This window comes from Carlito syrichta, unplaced genomic scaffold (genome assembly GCF_000164805.1).
Source record: "Carlito syrichta isolate Samal-C Ts95f unplaced genomic scaffold, Tarsius_syrichta-2.0.1 Scaffold311878, whole genome shotgun sequence".
NCBI classification, from domain to species: domain Eukaryota; kingdom Metazoa; phylum Chordata; class Mammalia; order Primates; family Tarsiidae; genus Carlito; species Carlito syrichta.
The window spans coordinates 231,740-247,624 of NW_007255974.1; the positions used below are offsets into that span (position 1 = coordinate 231,740).

At 39.6% G+C, this 15,885-nt stretch overlaps 1 protein-coding gene across 1 annotated transcript in view; it reads left to right on the forward strand.

The window, feature by feature from the left end:
* Positions 1-15,885, forward strand: part of ALS2 (ALS2, alsin Rho guanine nucleotide exchange factor) — a 79,659-nt gene that overhangs the window by 59,826 nt on the left and 3,948 nt on the right. Inside the window, exons 24-29 of the mRNA XM_008069243.2 lie at positions 4,051-4,184; positions 5,115-5,282; positions 9,940-10,057; positions 11,032-11,189; positions 13,699-13,821; positions 14,331-14,507. Of these exons, the coding sequence (XP_008067434.1) occupies positions 4,051-4,184; positions 5,115-5,282; positions 9,940-10,057; positions 11,032-11,189; positions 13,699-13,821; positions 14,331-14,507 (878 nt within the window). The remainder of the gene's footprint in view (positions 1-4,050; positions 4,185-5,114; positions 5,283-9,939; positions 10,058-11,031; positions 11,190-13,698; positions 13,822-14,330; positions 14,508-15,885) is intronic.

Below are 15,885 nucleotides of genomic sequence, written 5' to 3' on the forward strand. Positions count from 1 at the left end.
GGCTCAGGCAATCCACTCACCTCAGCCTCCCAAAGGCGCGGGATTACAGGCTGAGCCTTCTTACTTTTTGTAGAGACAAAGTATCACTTTGTTGCCTAGGCTGGTCTCGAACTCCTGGGCTCAAGCAATTCTCCCTCCTCAGCTTCCCAAAGTGCTAGGATTGCAGATGTGAGCCACCAAGCCCAGCCCGAGCTGAACAGTATTTCAAAACCACATTTTATTTATTCATTCACCTGTCAATGGACATTGGATTATTTTTAGACTATTGTGAATAATACTGCTATAAATATTTGAATACAACTTCTTGTATAGACATACATTTTCATTTCTCTTGGGTAGATATCTAGGAGTTTAATTGCTGGGCAAATTGATGTTTAATATATTAAGAAACTGTTAAACTATTTTACAAAGTGATCATACCATTTTACATTCCCATCAGCAGTATATGAGGTTTCTAATTTCTCCATATCAAAACATATTTCTTGTTTTTCTCTTTTCCTATATCCGTGCCAGTGAGCATGAAGTAGTATTTTCTGGTTTTAATCTGTATTTCCCCAGTGACAAATAATGTAGAGCATATTTTTGTGTGCTTATTTATTAATGATTCATATATCTTCTTTGGTGAAACGTCTACTCAAATCTTTTGCCCATTCCTAAAGTGTGTTTGTTTGTATTGTTAAATTGTAACTTTTATATATTCAGGATACATGTCCTTTATCAGGTGTATGATTTGCAAATCTTTTCACACACTCTGCAACTTTTATTTTCTTTATAGTGTCTTTTGAAGCGCAAAATTTTTAATTTTCATGAAGTCTAATTTATAAAAAAAATTTATAAATCATGGTTTTGATGTCACATCTGAAGTCTTGGCCTGTGATTTCCTTTAAAAGTTTTAATTTTACCTCTTATATTTCAGTCTGTGGTTCACTTTGAGGTAGTATTTATGCACGATTTGAGTTATGAGTCTAAGTGAATCTTTTTGCATGTGGATATTCAGATTCCCCAGCACTGTTTCCTATTGAATCTTGAAACCCTTGTTGAAATTAATCCACCATAAAATCTGTGTATTTCTCAATTATATTCCATTGATTAACATGTATCTTCTTATACTAATACCATCCTGTCTCAACTACTATCGATTTCTAATAAGTTGTGAAATCAAGTAATGAAGTCTTCAAACTTTGTTCTTTTTAAAAATTATTTTGGCTATTCTGGATCCTTTGCCTTTTCATATAAATTTTAGAACTGGCTTGTACAATTCTGCAATAAAGTCAGGTGAGATTTTGATAGGGATCGCATTGAACCTATAAATTAATTTGGAGAAAATTTTCATCTTAATAATATTGAATCTTCCAAATTATAAAACATGAAACATCTTGCAATTTATTTAGATCTTCTTTAATTCCTCTCAGTAATGTTTTGTAGTTTTCAGTGTAAACATCTTGCATTTCTTTGGTTAAATTTATTCCTAAGTGTTTTATTGATACGATTGCAAAAATAATTGTTTGAATTGTTTTCTTAATTTCATTTTCGGCTTGTTCATTGTTATTATATAAAAATACAACTGGTTTTGTTTTTTGTTCTTATATCCTGAAACCTTACTGAATTTATTTATTTGCTTTAGTAATTTCTTTGTGGATTTCTTAGGAGTTCTTGCATACAGAATTATGTCACCTGCAAATAAAGACATTTTTGCTGCTTTCTTTACAATGTGGAAGGGCTTTTTTTTTTTCTTGTCTGATTATACTGGCTAGAATCTCCAATAGAATGAATAGAAAAATGGTAAGAGTCGACATCTTGACATTGTTCCCTATTTTAGGAGAAGAGCATTTTTGTTAAAGTGGTTTTTATTAGTCTGTTGTGCTGATCATGTGGCTTTTGTCATTTATTCTACTAATATGGTATATTGTATTGGTTGCTTTTCTGATGTTAAACCAGCCTTGCTTTCCTAGGATCAATCATACTTGGTCATGGTGTATAGTCCTTTTTATATGCTGTTGGATTTAATGCTGATATTTTGTTGAGGAGTTTTGCATTTATGTTTGTGAAAGATAATGGTCTATAGTTTTATTTTCTCGTGATGTCTTTGTCTTGGATATCAGGATAATACTGACCTCATAGAATAATTTGGGAAGTGTTCCTTCTTCCTCTGTTCTCTGAAAGAGTTTGTGAAGCCCTAGTACTATTTCTCCTTTGAATGTTTGGGAGAATTCACCAGTGAAGTCATCTGGGCCTGAGTATTACTTTGTGAGAAAATTTTAAACTTCTAATTCAATTTCTTGTTATAGGACTATTCAGATTTGCTATTCCTTCTTGAGCTGATTTTGGTCATCTTTATCTTCCTAGGAATTTTTGTACTTCATCTGAGTCATCTAATTTGTTAGCATAAAGCTGTTCTCTTAGTATTCTGTTCTACTTTAGTACTATAACAAAATGCCATACACTGGGAAATTTATTTCCTCAGTTCTGCGGCTGGAAAGTCTGAAGGCACTAACATCCCATGTGAGGGCCTTCTTGTCGAGTACTCACATGGCAGAAGGCAGAGGGCAAAAAGGGCCTACGCTAGTTCCCTCCAGCCCTTTTCTAAGGTACATTTTCTTGAGGGCTCCATTCTTATTCACTTCCCCCAAAAGGCCCAGCCTCTTAATACCGCCACAGTGGTAATTAATGGGGATTAAGTTTCAACACAGATTTTGGAAGGGACACACATCAAACCATAGCACCTGCCAGCCTTTTTAATTCTACAAGGTAGGTAGTAATATTCATTGCTTCATTCCTGATTTTGTAAATTAATGTCTTCTCTTTTTTTCTTGATGAGTCTAGTTAAGCAACTTTTGGTTTCATGGTTTCATTGATTTTTCTCTCTTTTTTTTTTCTAGCTCATTGATTTCTACTCTAAGCTTTATTATTTCTTTTCTCTTTCTTGCTTTGGGTTTAGTTTGTTCCTCTTTTTCTAGTTTGGTAAGGTGGAATTTATTTTTATTTTTAGACAGAGTCTCACTCCTTTTTCCAGGATGGGGTGCAGTAGTACAATCATAATTCACTGCAGCCTTGCCCTTCTGGTTCTTCCCACCTCAGCCTTTCAAGTAGCAAGAACTACAGGCATGTGCCACGATGCCTGGGTAATTTTTTAATTTTTTTCTAGAGACAAGGTCTTGCTATATTGCTCAGGTTGTTCTTGAACTCCTGGCCTCAAGCGATCCTTCTGCCTCAGCCTCTTAAAGTGCTGGAATTCTTTGTATGAGCCATTGCACCCTGCAAGGTGGAATTTCCACTTACTGATTTGAGATCTGCCTTATTTTCTGAGACAGGTATTAACAGCTATGAATTTCTCTCTGAACACTGCTTTAGCATCATTCCATAAATTTTGATTTTTGGTTTTTTTTTGAGTTGGAGTCACTCTATCGTCCAGATGGCCCACAGCCGTCCTAGCGTCGACCTGCTGGGCTCCAGAGATCCTTCCACCTCAGCCTTCCAAGTAGCTGGAACTACAGATGCACACTACCACACCTGGCTAATTTTTTTTATTTACTGTAGAGACAAAGTCTCGCTAAGTTTCTTGGGTTGGTCTCAAACCTGCGGGTTTAGGCAATTCACTTGCCTTGGCCTCCCAAAGTGCTGGGATTATAGGCTGAGCCACTGAGCCACCGAGCCCGACTTTTTTTTTTTTGAAGAGATGGGTTCTTGCTGTGTTCCCCAGGCTGGTCTCAAACTCCTAGCCTCAAGCAGCCCTCCCATCTTGGCCTCCCAAAGCATGTTGGGATTACAGGCATGAGCCATTGCACCCAGCCCAAATGTTGACATGTTGTGTGTTCATTTTATACAGCTCAAAATATTTTTCAGCTTTTCCTGTGATTTTTTTTTCTTTCCCCATGGATTATTTACATACACTCTTTTTGGACATGTATGTGCACATTTTTTGTTTGTTTTTTAACAACTTGGAAACTGGTAAAGAGCAAGTTAGTTAACCATTTAGTGTTTTTACCTCATGATTTTTAAAATTATATTTATTTCTTCTAACTCCATATTTTATGCTCTGACTTTTCCTAGGGAACACTGACTATGCCAAATGGAGATTACATTGAAGGTTATTTTAGTGGTGAATGGGGATCTGGGATAAAAATCACCGGAACTTACTTCAAACCTAGCCTGTACGAGAGTGATAAAGACAAACCAAAAGTTTTGTGAGTAACTGGTGTTCAGTCTGACTTCATTATTGAATGTTCTCAGTTGTCTTGCTTTTATCAAAGCTGGTTAATATTTTAAAAGCAAAATCCAGTTTTTAAAGTCTTTTTTTTTTTAACAAGGTGTAACTTCCTTGAATTGTCAACTGACACTGCTGTAGATAGCTGAATCTATCATCTTGGCTTGGATTATAAGCCTTAGAGCATAAGTGTTTAAAGGAAAAGATCCATATGTGAGAGTAGCCCTGATGCTAATGGAGCAGTTGTCCAGATTGACTGAAAGAACATTCTTCAGTGGAATTCCTACATGACTTGATTTTGAAAAGATCACTTTACACACACACACACACACACACACACACACACACACACACACTCCTCAAGTGGATAGTACACTCTACATATATGAGATTAAAAAGGCAAAATCTAAGTATATTATATTATGTTCTTTCAAGTTTTCAGCATGTTTTTTTTTGTTGATTACAGCTTTAAATTCTTTATTTTTATATTTAGTCGCACCTTCTATTCTTTGTTCTGAGAGTTATTTTCTGTGTGGTGTTTATTCTTAGAGTAGTTTTAGAACCTAGTATGTAATACATTTCTTAATTCTCACTGTGAAATGTGCAAAGTTTAGAAAGTCCTCATTGTCACAGAATTCAGTTTTACAGTATCAGTTCTGTGGAATTGTAGGAGGCAAATCAATTCTGACATGCTTTGTACTTGACAGTCCATGTACTTTAGTATCTAATGAGCATTAGTAAAAACAATCCATTAAAATTTTTAATTTGGTGTTTTTTAAATAGAACCACTATTGGTCTAGGCAGTTTTGATTGCAAAAGCATTCCCAGCTGTATATTAGAAAGTTTGTGTTCTTCAGAACGATTTGGTACAAGAGAAATGCTTTTTGAAAGGGTAATGTGATTCTTTCAGCAGGAAGCTGGGGAGCCTGGCTGTGCCAGCTGATGAGAAGTGGAAAGCTGTGTTTGACGAGTGTTGGCGCCAGCTGGGCTGTGAAGGCCCTGGCCAAGGGGAGGTTTGGAAAGCATGGGACAACATTGCCGTGGCCTTGACCACCAATCGGCGCCAGCACAGGGACAGGTGAGTGAGTGCCCAGTACAGGGCAGAGCACATTAGGAAGCCAAAACTTAAGACCAGTAAGTAGTCAGGGCTCACTGCATTTCATTTAAATGTTGATGATGTGCTTCTGCTTCTGGGGAAGGTGGATCCAAACACACCTCCTTTATCCCCTGTTGAGCCCAACTGCTAAAGCTGGACAGAATACACGGACAGCTACCCAAGTGCTCTGAAAAGTAAATGTCAACAAGTGGATTGAGGAGGAACAGCCAAATTCAAAGCACCACAAGACGAGTGGTGAGTTTACTTGCTCCAGTGTCTCTCATCCTGAACTCAGCGTACCCTGAAACCTGAAAGTGAGCTGTAGTGTGGATAGATACACACCAGTTCTGGCTCCAGGAGTTGAAAGGGACTCCTCATGCTCAGAGGAGTGGGCATGTCCCCGGCGCTGTTATCTCCTTTTCTCTCTTCTCTTCTGCCTTTGCCACCAGGGCATCTGTGGTGAGGGGGCGATGGCAGCAGCTGGAGCAACTGTGAGCAGGCAGCTCTCAGAATCCAAGACTTGAGGGTGGAAATTTCTTCCATTTTGGTGGATCCTCAGGTCCAACAGGCAAGGCCAGACCCCACTACATACTGGCTTCACTCTTGTCCCTCCCACTGCTTGGCCACAGGACCTGCAGGGGAGTCCTGAGGCCCGGGAGATGCTGGGAGGTGTTGGGGAGAGAACTTTGGAAACAACCCCTTAACACTGTTCATTAACTCTGGGGCTTGCCCATACCTGCACACACCTGGATTGATTCTCACTAGTGTCCCAAAGACTTTGAAAACTAAGCGAATAGGTGACCACTGAGGTTCCAGACGGACCATCAAGGGATACACTCACAGAACCACCCCACATAGGACTGCAAAGGCTTCGAGGAATGACTGACACTGGAACCACAGAAGATTGAAGCAAAAACATCAGCTGCTTAAAGAGTCCCAAGGTCACCTACACATTCAGTGACTTGCTGGAAGGACTCAAAGACTCACAAGTAAGATGATGGCTATGCATTGAGGATACACAGTCAGATCATGAGGTAGGAAGATGCTGGTAATGTCTGGAGGAGTCCGCATGTGAGCTCCTCTCTCTCCCCTCTGTGAGGGGTCCCATGGAACATACTCTTCTACCAGCAGCAAAATGCAGCCTCCGTGTCTAATGTCTCTGCCCTGGGAAGCCCAGTAGAGACTACTCCGTGCCCAAGGCTTTACTGGGGGCTGGTCACATACACACCCCATGCCTGGCAATGACCAAAATTCCATGGTCCCAGAAGGAAAGCAGGTATTCACCATAAATCACACCTTGGAAGTTTAAGGACAGCAAAGCATCCTCACCTGGTAGGAACGTTCCATATCAGTATAGGGAACATTTTTAACCAGCTTAGTTCTCAGGTACCAGCCCAGGGTCAGTCTTACAGGCAGGTCCTTCTAAAGATAACAGTTTCAAGCCTGCTGCGTTTACTTCTTTATGCATATCAACATTCTTCATTGAAAAGAAACAAAACCCAGAGTCTTATAACACTCAAAGTTTTCAGGATTTGAATGAAAATTACTCAGCGATCGAGAACCATGGAAATCTCAACTTATTTCAGGAGAAATAATCAACAAACATCAACCATAAGATAACACAGATGCTGGAAGGGTCTGAAAAGAACTTTGAAGCAGCTGTTATAAAAATGCTCAGCAGTCACAAGCACCCTTGAGACAAATATTAAAACTAAAATATCAGCAAAGAAATAGATAATATGAAGAAGAACCAAATCAAAAATTTTTAAGCGAAAAATATAGTAACCAAAATAACTCACTGTCTAGACTCAATAGCGAATAGAGATGGCAGCAGAGGAGACCATGAACTTGAAAACAGATCAATATGAATTATCCAGTCTGTACAACAGATAGAAAAGAACATTAAAAAAAAAATTAAGCACAGCCTCAAGGACCTGTGGGGTCTAAATGTGTGTCCTTAGAATTCCAGAAGAGGAACTAAGAATGGGGGATGGAAAATTTTTTGAAGAAATAATGGTTGAAAATGTCTCAAAGTTTAGTAAAAGCCATGAAACCTATAGATTCAAGTAGCTGAGGAAACCCCATCTTGGGAAATAACAGAGATATTCATGAGTAGACACATCATTTTACAATTCAAAGAAAAATCTTAAAAGCAGCTAGGGAAGAAGGATGCCTTGCACATAGGAGCCAGCCATCCACATGGATGTGGGTTCCTTGTCAGAGCCAGAGGAGGGGTGCCGCGCCTCAGATGCTCAAAGAACAGTTCAGATGTACTTTTCCATTTTTTCTCTCTTTTCTCTATTTTAAGATGTTCTCTCTTTTCCATCTTTCCTTTTCTCCTGCTTTTCTTTTCCCCATCTGCCTTTCTTTATATTTCCTTTTATTCTACTTAGCCACTATGTTTCTCTTGTCACTAGCAGGTCTGTCACCAGCTTTCTCTTCAAGCTAATATCAGTTTCCCACCACCATGATTTAGACTGGAGCAAAATCTCCATTAATTTGTTGTAGGTGGTACAAAATACTTAAGCCGCTCGTGCAAGCATTTCTTAGCAGTTGAACCTAAAGAATTTACTAATCCCTGCAGCAAAACCTCTTAATTAACTATAACTTTATTGAGCTTAATTCTAGGTAATGGTCTGTTTGAGCTATGCCCTTATTAAAATACCAGAGAGACTACTTTCCTTTTTTTTTTAAGTTAAAAACATTTTTTTTTTTTTTTTGAGTTGGAGTCTCACTCTGTTGCCCAGATTGGAGTGCAGTGGCCACTTCCGGCCACAGCAGCCGCGACCTGCTGGGCTCCAGCGATCCTTCCGCCTCAGCCTTCCAAGTAGCCGAAATTACAAGCATGCGCTACCATGCCCGTCTGATTTTTTGATTTATTGTAGAGACTGCCCAGGCGAGTCTCGAACCCGTGGGCTCAAGCAGTCCACTCACGTCAGCCTCCCAAAGGCGCAGGATTGCAAGCTGAGCCATTAAGTCCGGCAAAAAACATTTTTATTATGTAAATGATATAATACTCATAAGTAATTTGGGAAGTATGGATGAATACAAAGAAGAAAGCAAAGTTACCTATGATTTATCACTTAGAAATGACCATCATTAACGCTGAGACTACTTTATTTTTAATTAACCTTACCAATGCCTGCTTACATTTATTTATTATTTATCTATCTATCTATTGTAGAGATGAGGTCTTGCTATGTTGACCAGGCTGGTATCAAACCTCTAGCCTCAAACAATTCTTCCACCTTGGCCTTCCAAAATGCTGGGATTACAGGCATTAGCCATTGCACCTGGCCAGATAGCTTACTTTGATCTGCATGTGTAACTATACGCACTTGATTTTTCAATCAGTTTTATGCTAATTTTCATTTACACATGTCAGTTGCTTTCTAATGGTAAAGAATTGAAGAAAATGTAGAGTGTCCATTTAGTCACAGTATAAATGTTTGTTCATTCTGAATGATTAAATATTCTAGTTTTCTAAAAGTTACCAAATTCTTTGAATAGAGTTTCAATATTCAATAATGTTAATATACTAAAGTATAATATAATTACATAGAAATTAAATCCCAGAGATTAGAAAATATTTCAGGAACTTTGAATGTCTCACAGTCAAGTCTAGCAAATACTAATTCTTAGTCTAGCCTGGAAAGGTTAATCTAGATTCTGTCTAATTGAACACCTTATAAATTGGTATTCACAGCAAACCATAATATGTTTTTACTTGCTATTTGTGTGTGTGTGTGTTTTAAGAAATTCAATGTAGAAATAAGTAATTTTTTTCTATATTTGGGATAAATAGAAACTGATTATAGTGTTTCATTCATTAAGTTCATAATTATTACCTTCTACTCTTTCTACTTGTAGAAGAGATGAAGACTAGAATTCACCAACTGACCCTTGTGTGTGCTGCAGATGGTCAGTCTTCACTGACAGCTGGCAGTGTAATACTTGGGCCTATAACCCTCCAGTTAACCTTGGTTAACTATTGTTGGGTGTTTCTGAGAAGTGAGAAGAAACGAAATTTTTATATAAACCATGTTGCTACCACAGATATCTTATTTGTGTATCTAATATAATCATAATGATTATGCACTGTTTCCAGTTTCTTATTGGTTGTAATCTGATGATGGAGGTTGCTGTTGACGACTAGCATATGTTTGTCCTGCCTCTTGGCCCAAAGCCTCTCTCTACCGTGATGTGTGCACCTTGTCACTGTTGGAGTGCCTGCACTGTCTCTTGATTCTCAAACTCATTTTCATTTCCTCCTTGGTCCTTGAATTTATTTTCCTTTTTCCGTAACTTCCTCCCTACTTTTCTTCCATATTTCTCTTGTCACTAGCAGGTCTGTCACCAGCTTTCTCTTCAAGCTAATATCATAGTTTCCCAGCACCATTATTTAAACTGGAGCAAAATCTCCATTAATTTGTTGTAGGTGGTACAAAGTACTTATGCTGTTTTGAATGAATGTTACATAAACTGGGTCATGAGTAGTGGGTCATTTGCCTTTATGAGCTCATTTGGGCCAGCACTGTTGGATGTGCCATGTCAGCCTCACCTGGTGACTGTGTTTCATGTAAATGTTCCCCTTGATGTAGAACACATAAATAATAGGCTTTTCTTTCCCTTTTTATAGTCCAGAAATCTTAAGTCGTTCACAGACTCAGACGCTGGAGAGTTTGGAATTCATTCCACAGCATGTGGGAGCCTTCTCTGTGGAGAAATATGATGACATCAAGAAATACTTAATAAAGGTAAACAAAATCATAATTGCGTTGGTCTTATGAATTAATAATTCAGCTACCATAATGTATCAATCAAATTGATTCACATCGTAATGTAATCCTAATCCTGCTTTTGCATCTAAACATTTCTTTTTCTAATTCTCTTACTACTAAGATCACATTTCTACGTCAAGATTGTCCCATTATCATGATCAAACTTTTTAAGTTTTGTAAGGTATTCCAGAGGGTTCTTGAGGTATATAAGATCAGAGTTAAAAGTAACTTTTTGTTAGGAACTCTAGCAGAGTAGAGATTGTGGCGCTGAAACGCCTGCCCTATCATGCCCCAGTACACTGTCTTTGCTTCCTTCTCAACCTTATAAGATCAGGTACAATTTGAAGTCTGAGAAGTCTTGCTGGGGGTATAGGAAGGAGAATTATGAGAAATCAAGGACCTGAGGAAGGACTGTTTCAGAGCATAATCAACAGTCAGTATTTATTTTTTTCCAAGGTAAAGTTTCATATCATTTTTGTGAAGTTTAAAATATATTAGAATCTTCTTAAAATTATTTTTTAAAATTTTTATCTATTTTTTTTTTTTTTTTTTTGTAGAGACAGGCTCTTGCTATGTTGCCCAGGCTGGCCTTGAACTCCTGGGCTTAAAAGATCCTCCTGCTTCAGCCTCCCTAGTAACTGGGACTGTAGGTGCCCATCACTAGGCCTGGTAGAATCTTTCTTTAGTGGCATCCCGTGTCAGTACTTCCGAAGCTGTTTTCCCAAGATGTTAAGTGTTCTTTGATTAAGAAGATTAGGAACTTCAGCTCCATATGATTGGGGTAGACCCAATACTTTTAGAAAAGTTAAAAGTATTTGAATATTCCTGGTCTAAAAATTGATTCCTGATATTTTGAAAATTATTTATCATTTATGAAATTGTTATTATCAACTGATTATTTCTCCTGCTAATGTCTACTGACTGACTTCATTGACTATCTTCCTGCTCAGGCCTGTGACACTCCTCTGCACCCCCTGGGCAGGCTCATGGAGACCCTGGTTGCGGTGTACAGAATGACGTATGTGGGTGTGGGTGCCAACCGCCGGTTGCTACAGGAGGCTGTCAAGGAGATTAAGTCCTATCTTAGGCGAATTTTTCAGCTGGTGAGGTGAGAGGTCTTTTCATGGAAATCTGCAGCTATGGAATACTGTGCACACTAATACCCACGTGGCCTCACTCTGAGACTAGAGGTTATGATTTTGTGAAGAATTGTAAATATTCCCCTGTGTCATAGAATCTATTCGTCAAGAAAATGATTTTATGCCACGGATCCTTAAATAGATTAGATAATGAAAACATGTGTTTTTTTTGTTTGCTTTTTGTTTTTTTGAGTTGGAGTCTCACTCTGTCGCCCAGACTGGAGTGCAGTGGCCGCTCCCGGCCACTGCAGCCTCGACCTGCTAGGCTCCCACGATCCTTCCACCTCAGCCTTCCAAGTAGCTGGAACTATAGGCGCGCGCTACCACGCCCGGCTAATTTTTGATTTATTGTAAAGATGAGGTCTCGCCAAGTTGCCCAGGCGGGTCTCGAACCCGCGGGCTCCGGCAATCCACTCACCTCAGCCTCCCAAAGTGCGGGATTGCAGGCTGAGCTACCGAGCCCGGCGAAAACATGTTTTTAATTATGTTTATGCTACAAACATAAAAAGAGAGAACCTTAGCCATTGCTGCTTATTTCCTTTTATGTCTTTCTTACTCATTAAGTATAACAGAAGGCTAAAATAATTTTTTTTAATTCTAATTTTGGTATGACATATAGTAGTCTTATTTAGATTCAGTCCTTCAGGCAAAATCATATCTGTAAGATATAACACAGAATGGATAAAGTTCAGTGTAAAGTTTTGTCCCTGAGTCCCTGTGTCCCGTTCCTTGACAAAAGCATCATGTATACTCAATTACTTAACAAATGAGTGTTGAGTACTTCTGTGTCAGAGTCACAATTCCAGGTTTTGGAGGGATTTGTCAGTGACTAAAACCGAATAAACATACACATGTTGCTCTCATCATGCTGGCTTATAGTGGGGAAAAGAGTGAACAGAATATGTACATAGCATGTCCAATGGTGATTAGTGCTATAGAGAAAAATAAAGAAGGAAAGAAGATGGCCCCGGAGGTACAGTGCTGCTCTTCTAAATAGAAGGTCAGAGAAGCCTGACTGGTGAGCTGGGTTGGAGCAGAGACCTTGAGGAAGCCACTGAATGAGCCAGTGCCTCTTCCAGAAGAGCTCTCCAGCCAGTGAGCACTTCTGAGCTTGTGAGGTGGTTTAAACCAACAAGTAAATACCATAGTGAGATAATTATACAGAAATGTATGCATTTGTCTCAGAACTTTTCTATTATTAGCCTCAACATTTGGAAATGTTTCAGATTTTGAGAGAGAAGTGTGAACTGTGGTCCACTGTTCATGGGGCTTTGAGTGCTTCTGCTCAGAAGGCAACTGGATGTGTACAATGAAGAGAAGCTTTCTGACCTTTTTTAGTTTTCCCACTAGAGAATAGGGCAGAGAGAGGTACAAGGTGTCAGTCACATAAATATAGAAGACTGTACACCAAAGGGCAAAGACTTAAGTCTGTAAAAATAAAGAGACAATAATGTTTTTATGATGGTGCCCACTAGATACAAGAAGTCAGAAGATCTAGGGAACACTTAAAGCCTAGGAAAAAAATCCTTTGACCATGTGAAAAATTAATTTTTGGCTATTTGACTTTTTTTAAAAAAATTTTTAATTTTACATTGAGTACAGAGGGCAATGATAGATACTGGGGACTCTGAAAGTGGGAGCAGGGGAGGAGGTGATGGATGAGAAACTGCCTGTAGGGGACAATGTTCACTCTTGGGGAATGCAGGTATACCCAAGCCCGGATTTCACCACAGCATAGTCTATCCTTGTGGCAGAACCCCTGAATCTATGTAAATGAGAAAATGCTAAAAACTAACAGCAAATCTTCTGTAATTTATCATTTTTCCCTTAATGTTAAGCTTTTCGTTTCCACTGGTGTTTTACTTGCTTCTAGTCTGAGAATAATGGTCTTTGCCCAGAGTTAATGCAGGTTGACCTCTGATGAGATTTGCTAGTATGAAACATATCTCATATAGATCAGAATTTTCCTTTCCTTAAGAGCTAGTCAGGAGAAACCATAACATGTGAAGACTTTTTAGTGGTATTATTCAGTAGCTGCACTCCTCATCTTATCCTGTAAGAAGAATCAGTTAAGAACTTTAGGGAAGCGGGACACAGTGGCTCACGCTTGTAATCCCAGAGCTTTTGGGAGAACCAGCTTGGGCAACATAGCAAGATCCTATCTCTTAAAAAAAAATTAGATGTGGTAGCATACACCTGTAATCCCAGCTACTTGGGAGACTGAGGCAGGGGGATTGCTTGAGCCCAGGAGTTGGAGGCTGCAGCGAGTTTTGATTGCGCCACTGGGCTCTAGCCTGGGCGACAGAGGTAGACCTTGTCTCTCTTTAGGAAAAAAAAATAGAAACTCGGAACTGAAATACTTAGTTGATAATAAAGTTTGCTTTCATTGGTTGTTATGTGGATTGATAAATGGAAACGTGTTTTTCCTCTTTTTGGCCACTCTAGAGTATAATTGTAGAATTCTGTATTATTCCTTAGGTTCTTATTTCCTGAGCTTCCTGAAGAGGGCAGCACGATTCCTCTCTCTGCTCCTCCACCAACCGAAAGGAAATCCTTTTGCACTGGGAAATCTGATTCCAGATCCGAATCACCAGAGCCAGGGTGAGTGGAGTTGGGTAGGCTGAAGACGGAGTGGGAACTAGACGACCTTGTCCATGCAGTGCCAGGGAGTGTGTCTTCTCTAGATCTAGGCCTTGTTCCTAAAATGATGTGGTGGATAAGGTGCCTTCTCAGGCCCCTTCCAGGTCTCAAAGTCACTAGTCCTTCCCAGGCAAGAGCAGCCACAGATGACTGAGCACTGGGGTTGCTGAGCCAGTGAGCTAGCGTCATGCCAGCCTCAAGGAACTACAGAGAACTCAGCCTCAAGATGGGAAGAGTAGGTGATCAGTTAGATATGAGTTAATGAAAAGAATCCATAGTTTTGTCCAAGATGAGACTCTGGGCCATAGTCGAGGTCCTCATGTCAACTCCCCATGTGCAGACTACAGGAGTATTATAACGTCCTTAAAGTTTCCTATCTCTGCTTTGACTTCAGAAACTGAAGCTGTGTCTTGGATCCTTGGTTCAGTGTTAATCTCAGTGCTCCTCTCTCCTATCCTCACATTTTGCAGTTATGTAGTAACAAGCTCTGGACTCCTGCTTCCTGTGCTGCTACCTCGGCTGTACCCACCACTGTTCATGCTCTATGCTTTGGACAATGACCGTGAGGAAGACATTTACTGGGAATGTGTTCTTCGACTAAATAAGCAGCCAGATCTCGCTCTCCTGGGATTCCTTGGCGTGCAAAGGTACGTGCTGTGGCTGTGAGCATGCAGACTGCTTTTGGATCTCATTATATATATGGCTTGCAGTATATTTACTTATTTGCATATATTTTATTTAGCAAAATAGTGATATTTAGCAGTCTTTATTTCGGAGAATATTTGGAGATGAGTATGAAACCTGCTTGTTCTTCTGAATGTGCTTTCTTATTTTTTTAGAGTCAGAGTCTTACTCTGTCACCCAGGCTGGAGTGCAGTGGCACAATCATAGCTCAGTGCAACCTTGAACTCTTGGGCTCAAGCATTCCTCTCTTCTCAACCTCCCAACGCTAGGACTACCAGAATGTGCTACCATACCCAGCTTATTATTTTATTTTTGTAGAGCCAGGGTCTCACTATGTTGCCCAGGCTGCTCTTGAACTCCTGGGCTCAAGTGATCCTCCTTTCTTGACTTCCCAAAGTGCTGGAAGCCACCACACCCAGCCTATTCTTATGTTTCCATATATATATGAAAACTTAAGAATTAGTTAAATATAAATTACCTTGCTTGATGTTTTGTATTTCTTTAGCATTCTTCCTTCCCTTCTTTTCTTCTCTCCCTCCCCAGCTTCAGTTTTTAATTTAAGAGTGCTGTTTTTGTTGTAAGGCATTATTTCTTGTTATTCTAGGGAATACTAAATGATTATGCTTTCTTTTAAGTGGAATGGTAATGCTGGTCCCCTTCCTCAATAATTATGTATTTGTGCTATCAAAAAAGTAAATAAGGCTTAATCAGAAAGCAAAATTTTTAATAGAATAATTAGTAAAATGAGGTAAAACCAAGTGAAGAAAGAATTTTGGCCAATATTTGGTAATACCTGTAATATGCAGGGTTTCTGGAGTATGCAGTGACAAATCCCATAGGGATATGACAGAAAATATACATATATTTTTTTGAGTTGGAGTTTCACTCTGTCACCCAGGCTAGAGTGCAGTGGCACACTCACAGCCACCCCACTGTCAACCTGCTGGGCTCTGGCGATCCTTCCCCCTCAGCCTTCCAAGTAGCCGCAACTAGAGGCATGCGCTTCCACGCCTGCCTCTAAAAAAATTTTTTGATTTTTTTTGTTGTAGAGATGAGGTCTCACCATGTTGCCCAGGCTAGTCTTGAACCTTCAGGCTCAGGTAATCCTCTCACCTTGGCCTCCCAAAGTGCTGGGATTATAGGCTTGAGCCACCATGCCTGGCCAAGATAGAAAATCTAAAATGGAATGTTCATTAAACATTCTTTTGGAGCCGGGCTCGGTGGCTCAGCCTGTAATCCGACGCCTTTGGGAGGCTGAGGTGAGTGGATTGCCTGAGCCTGTGGGTTCGAAACCCGCCTGGGCAGCGAGACCTCATCTCTACAATAAATAAAAAAAAAATC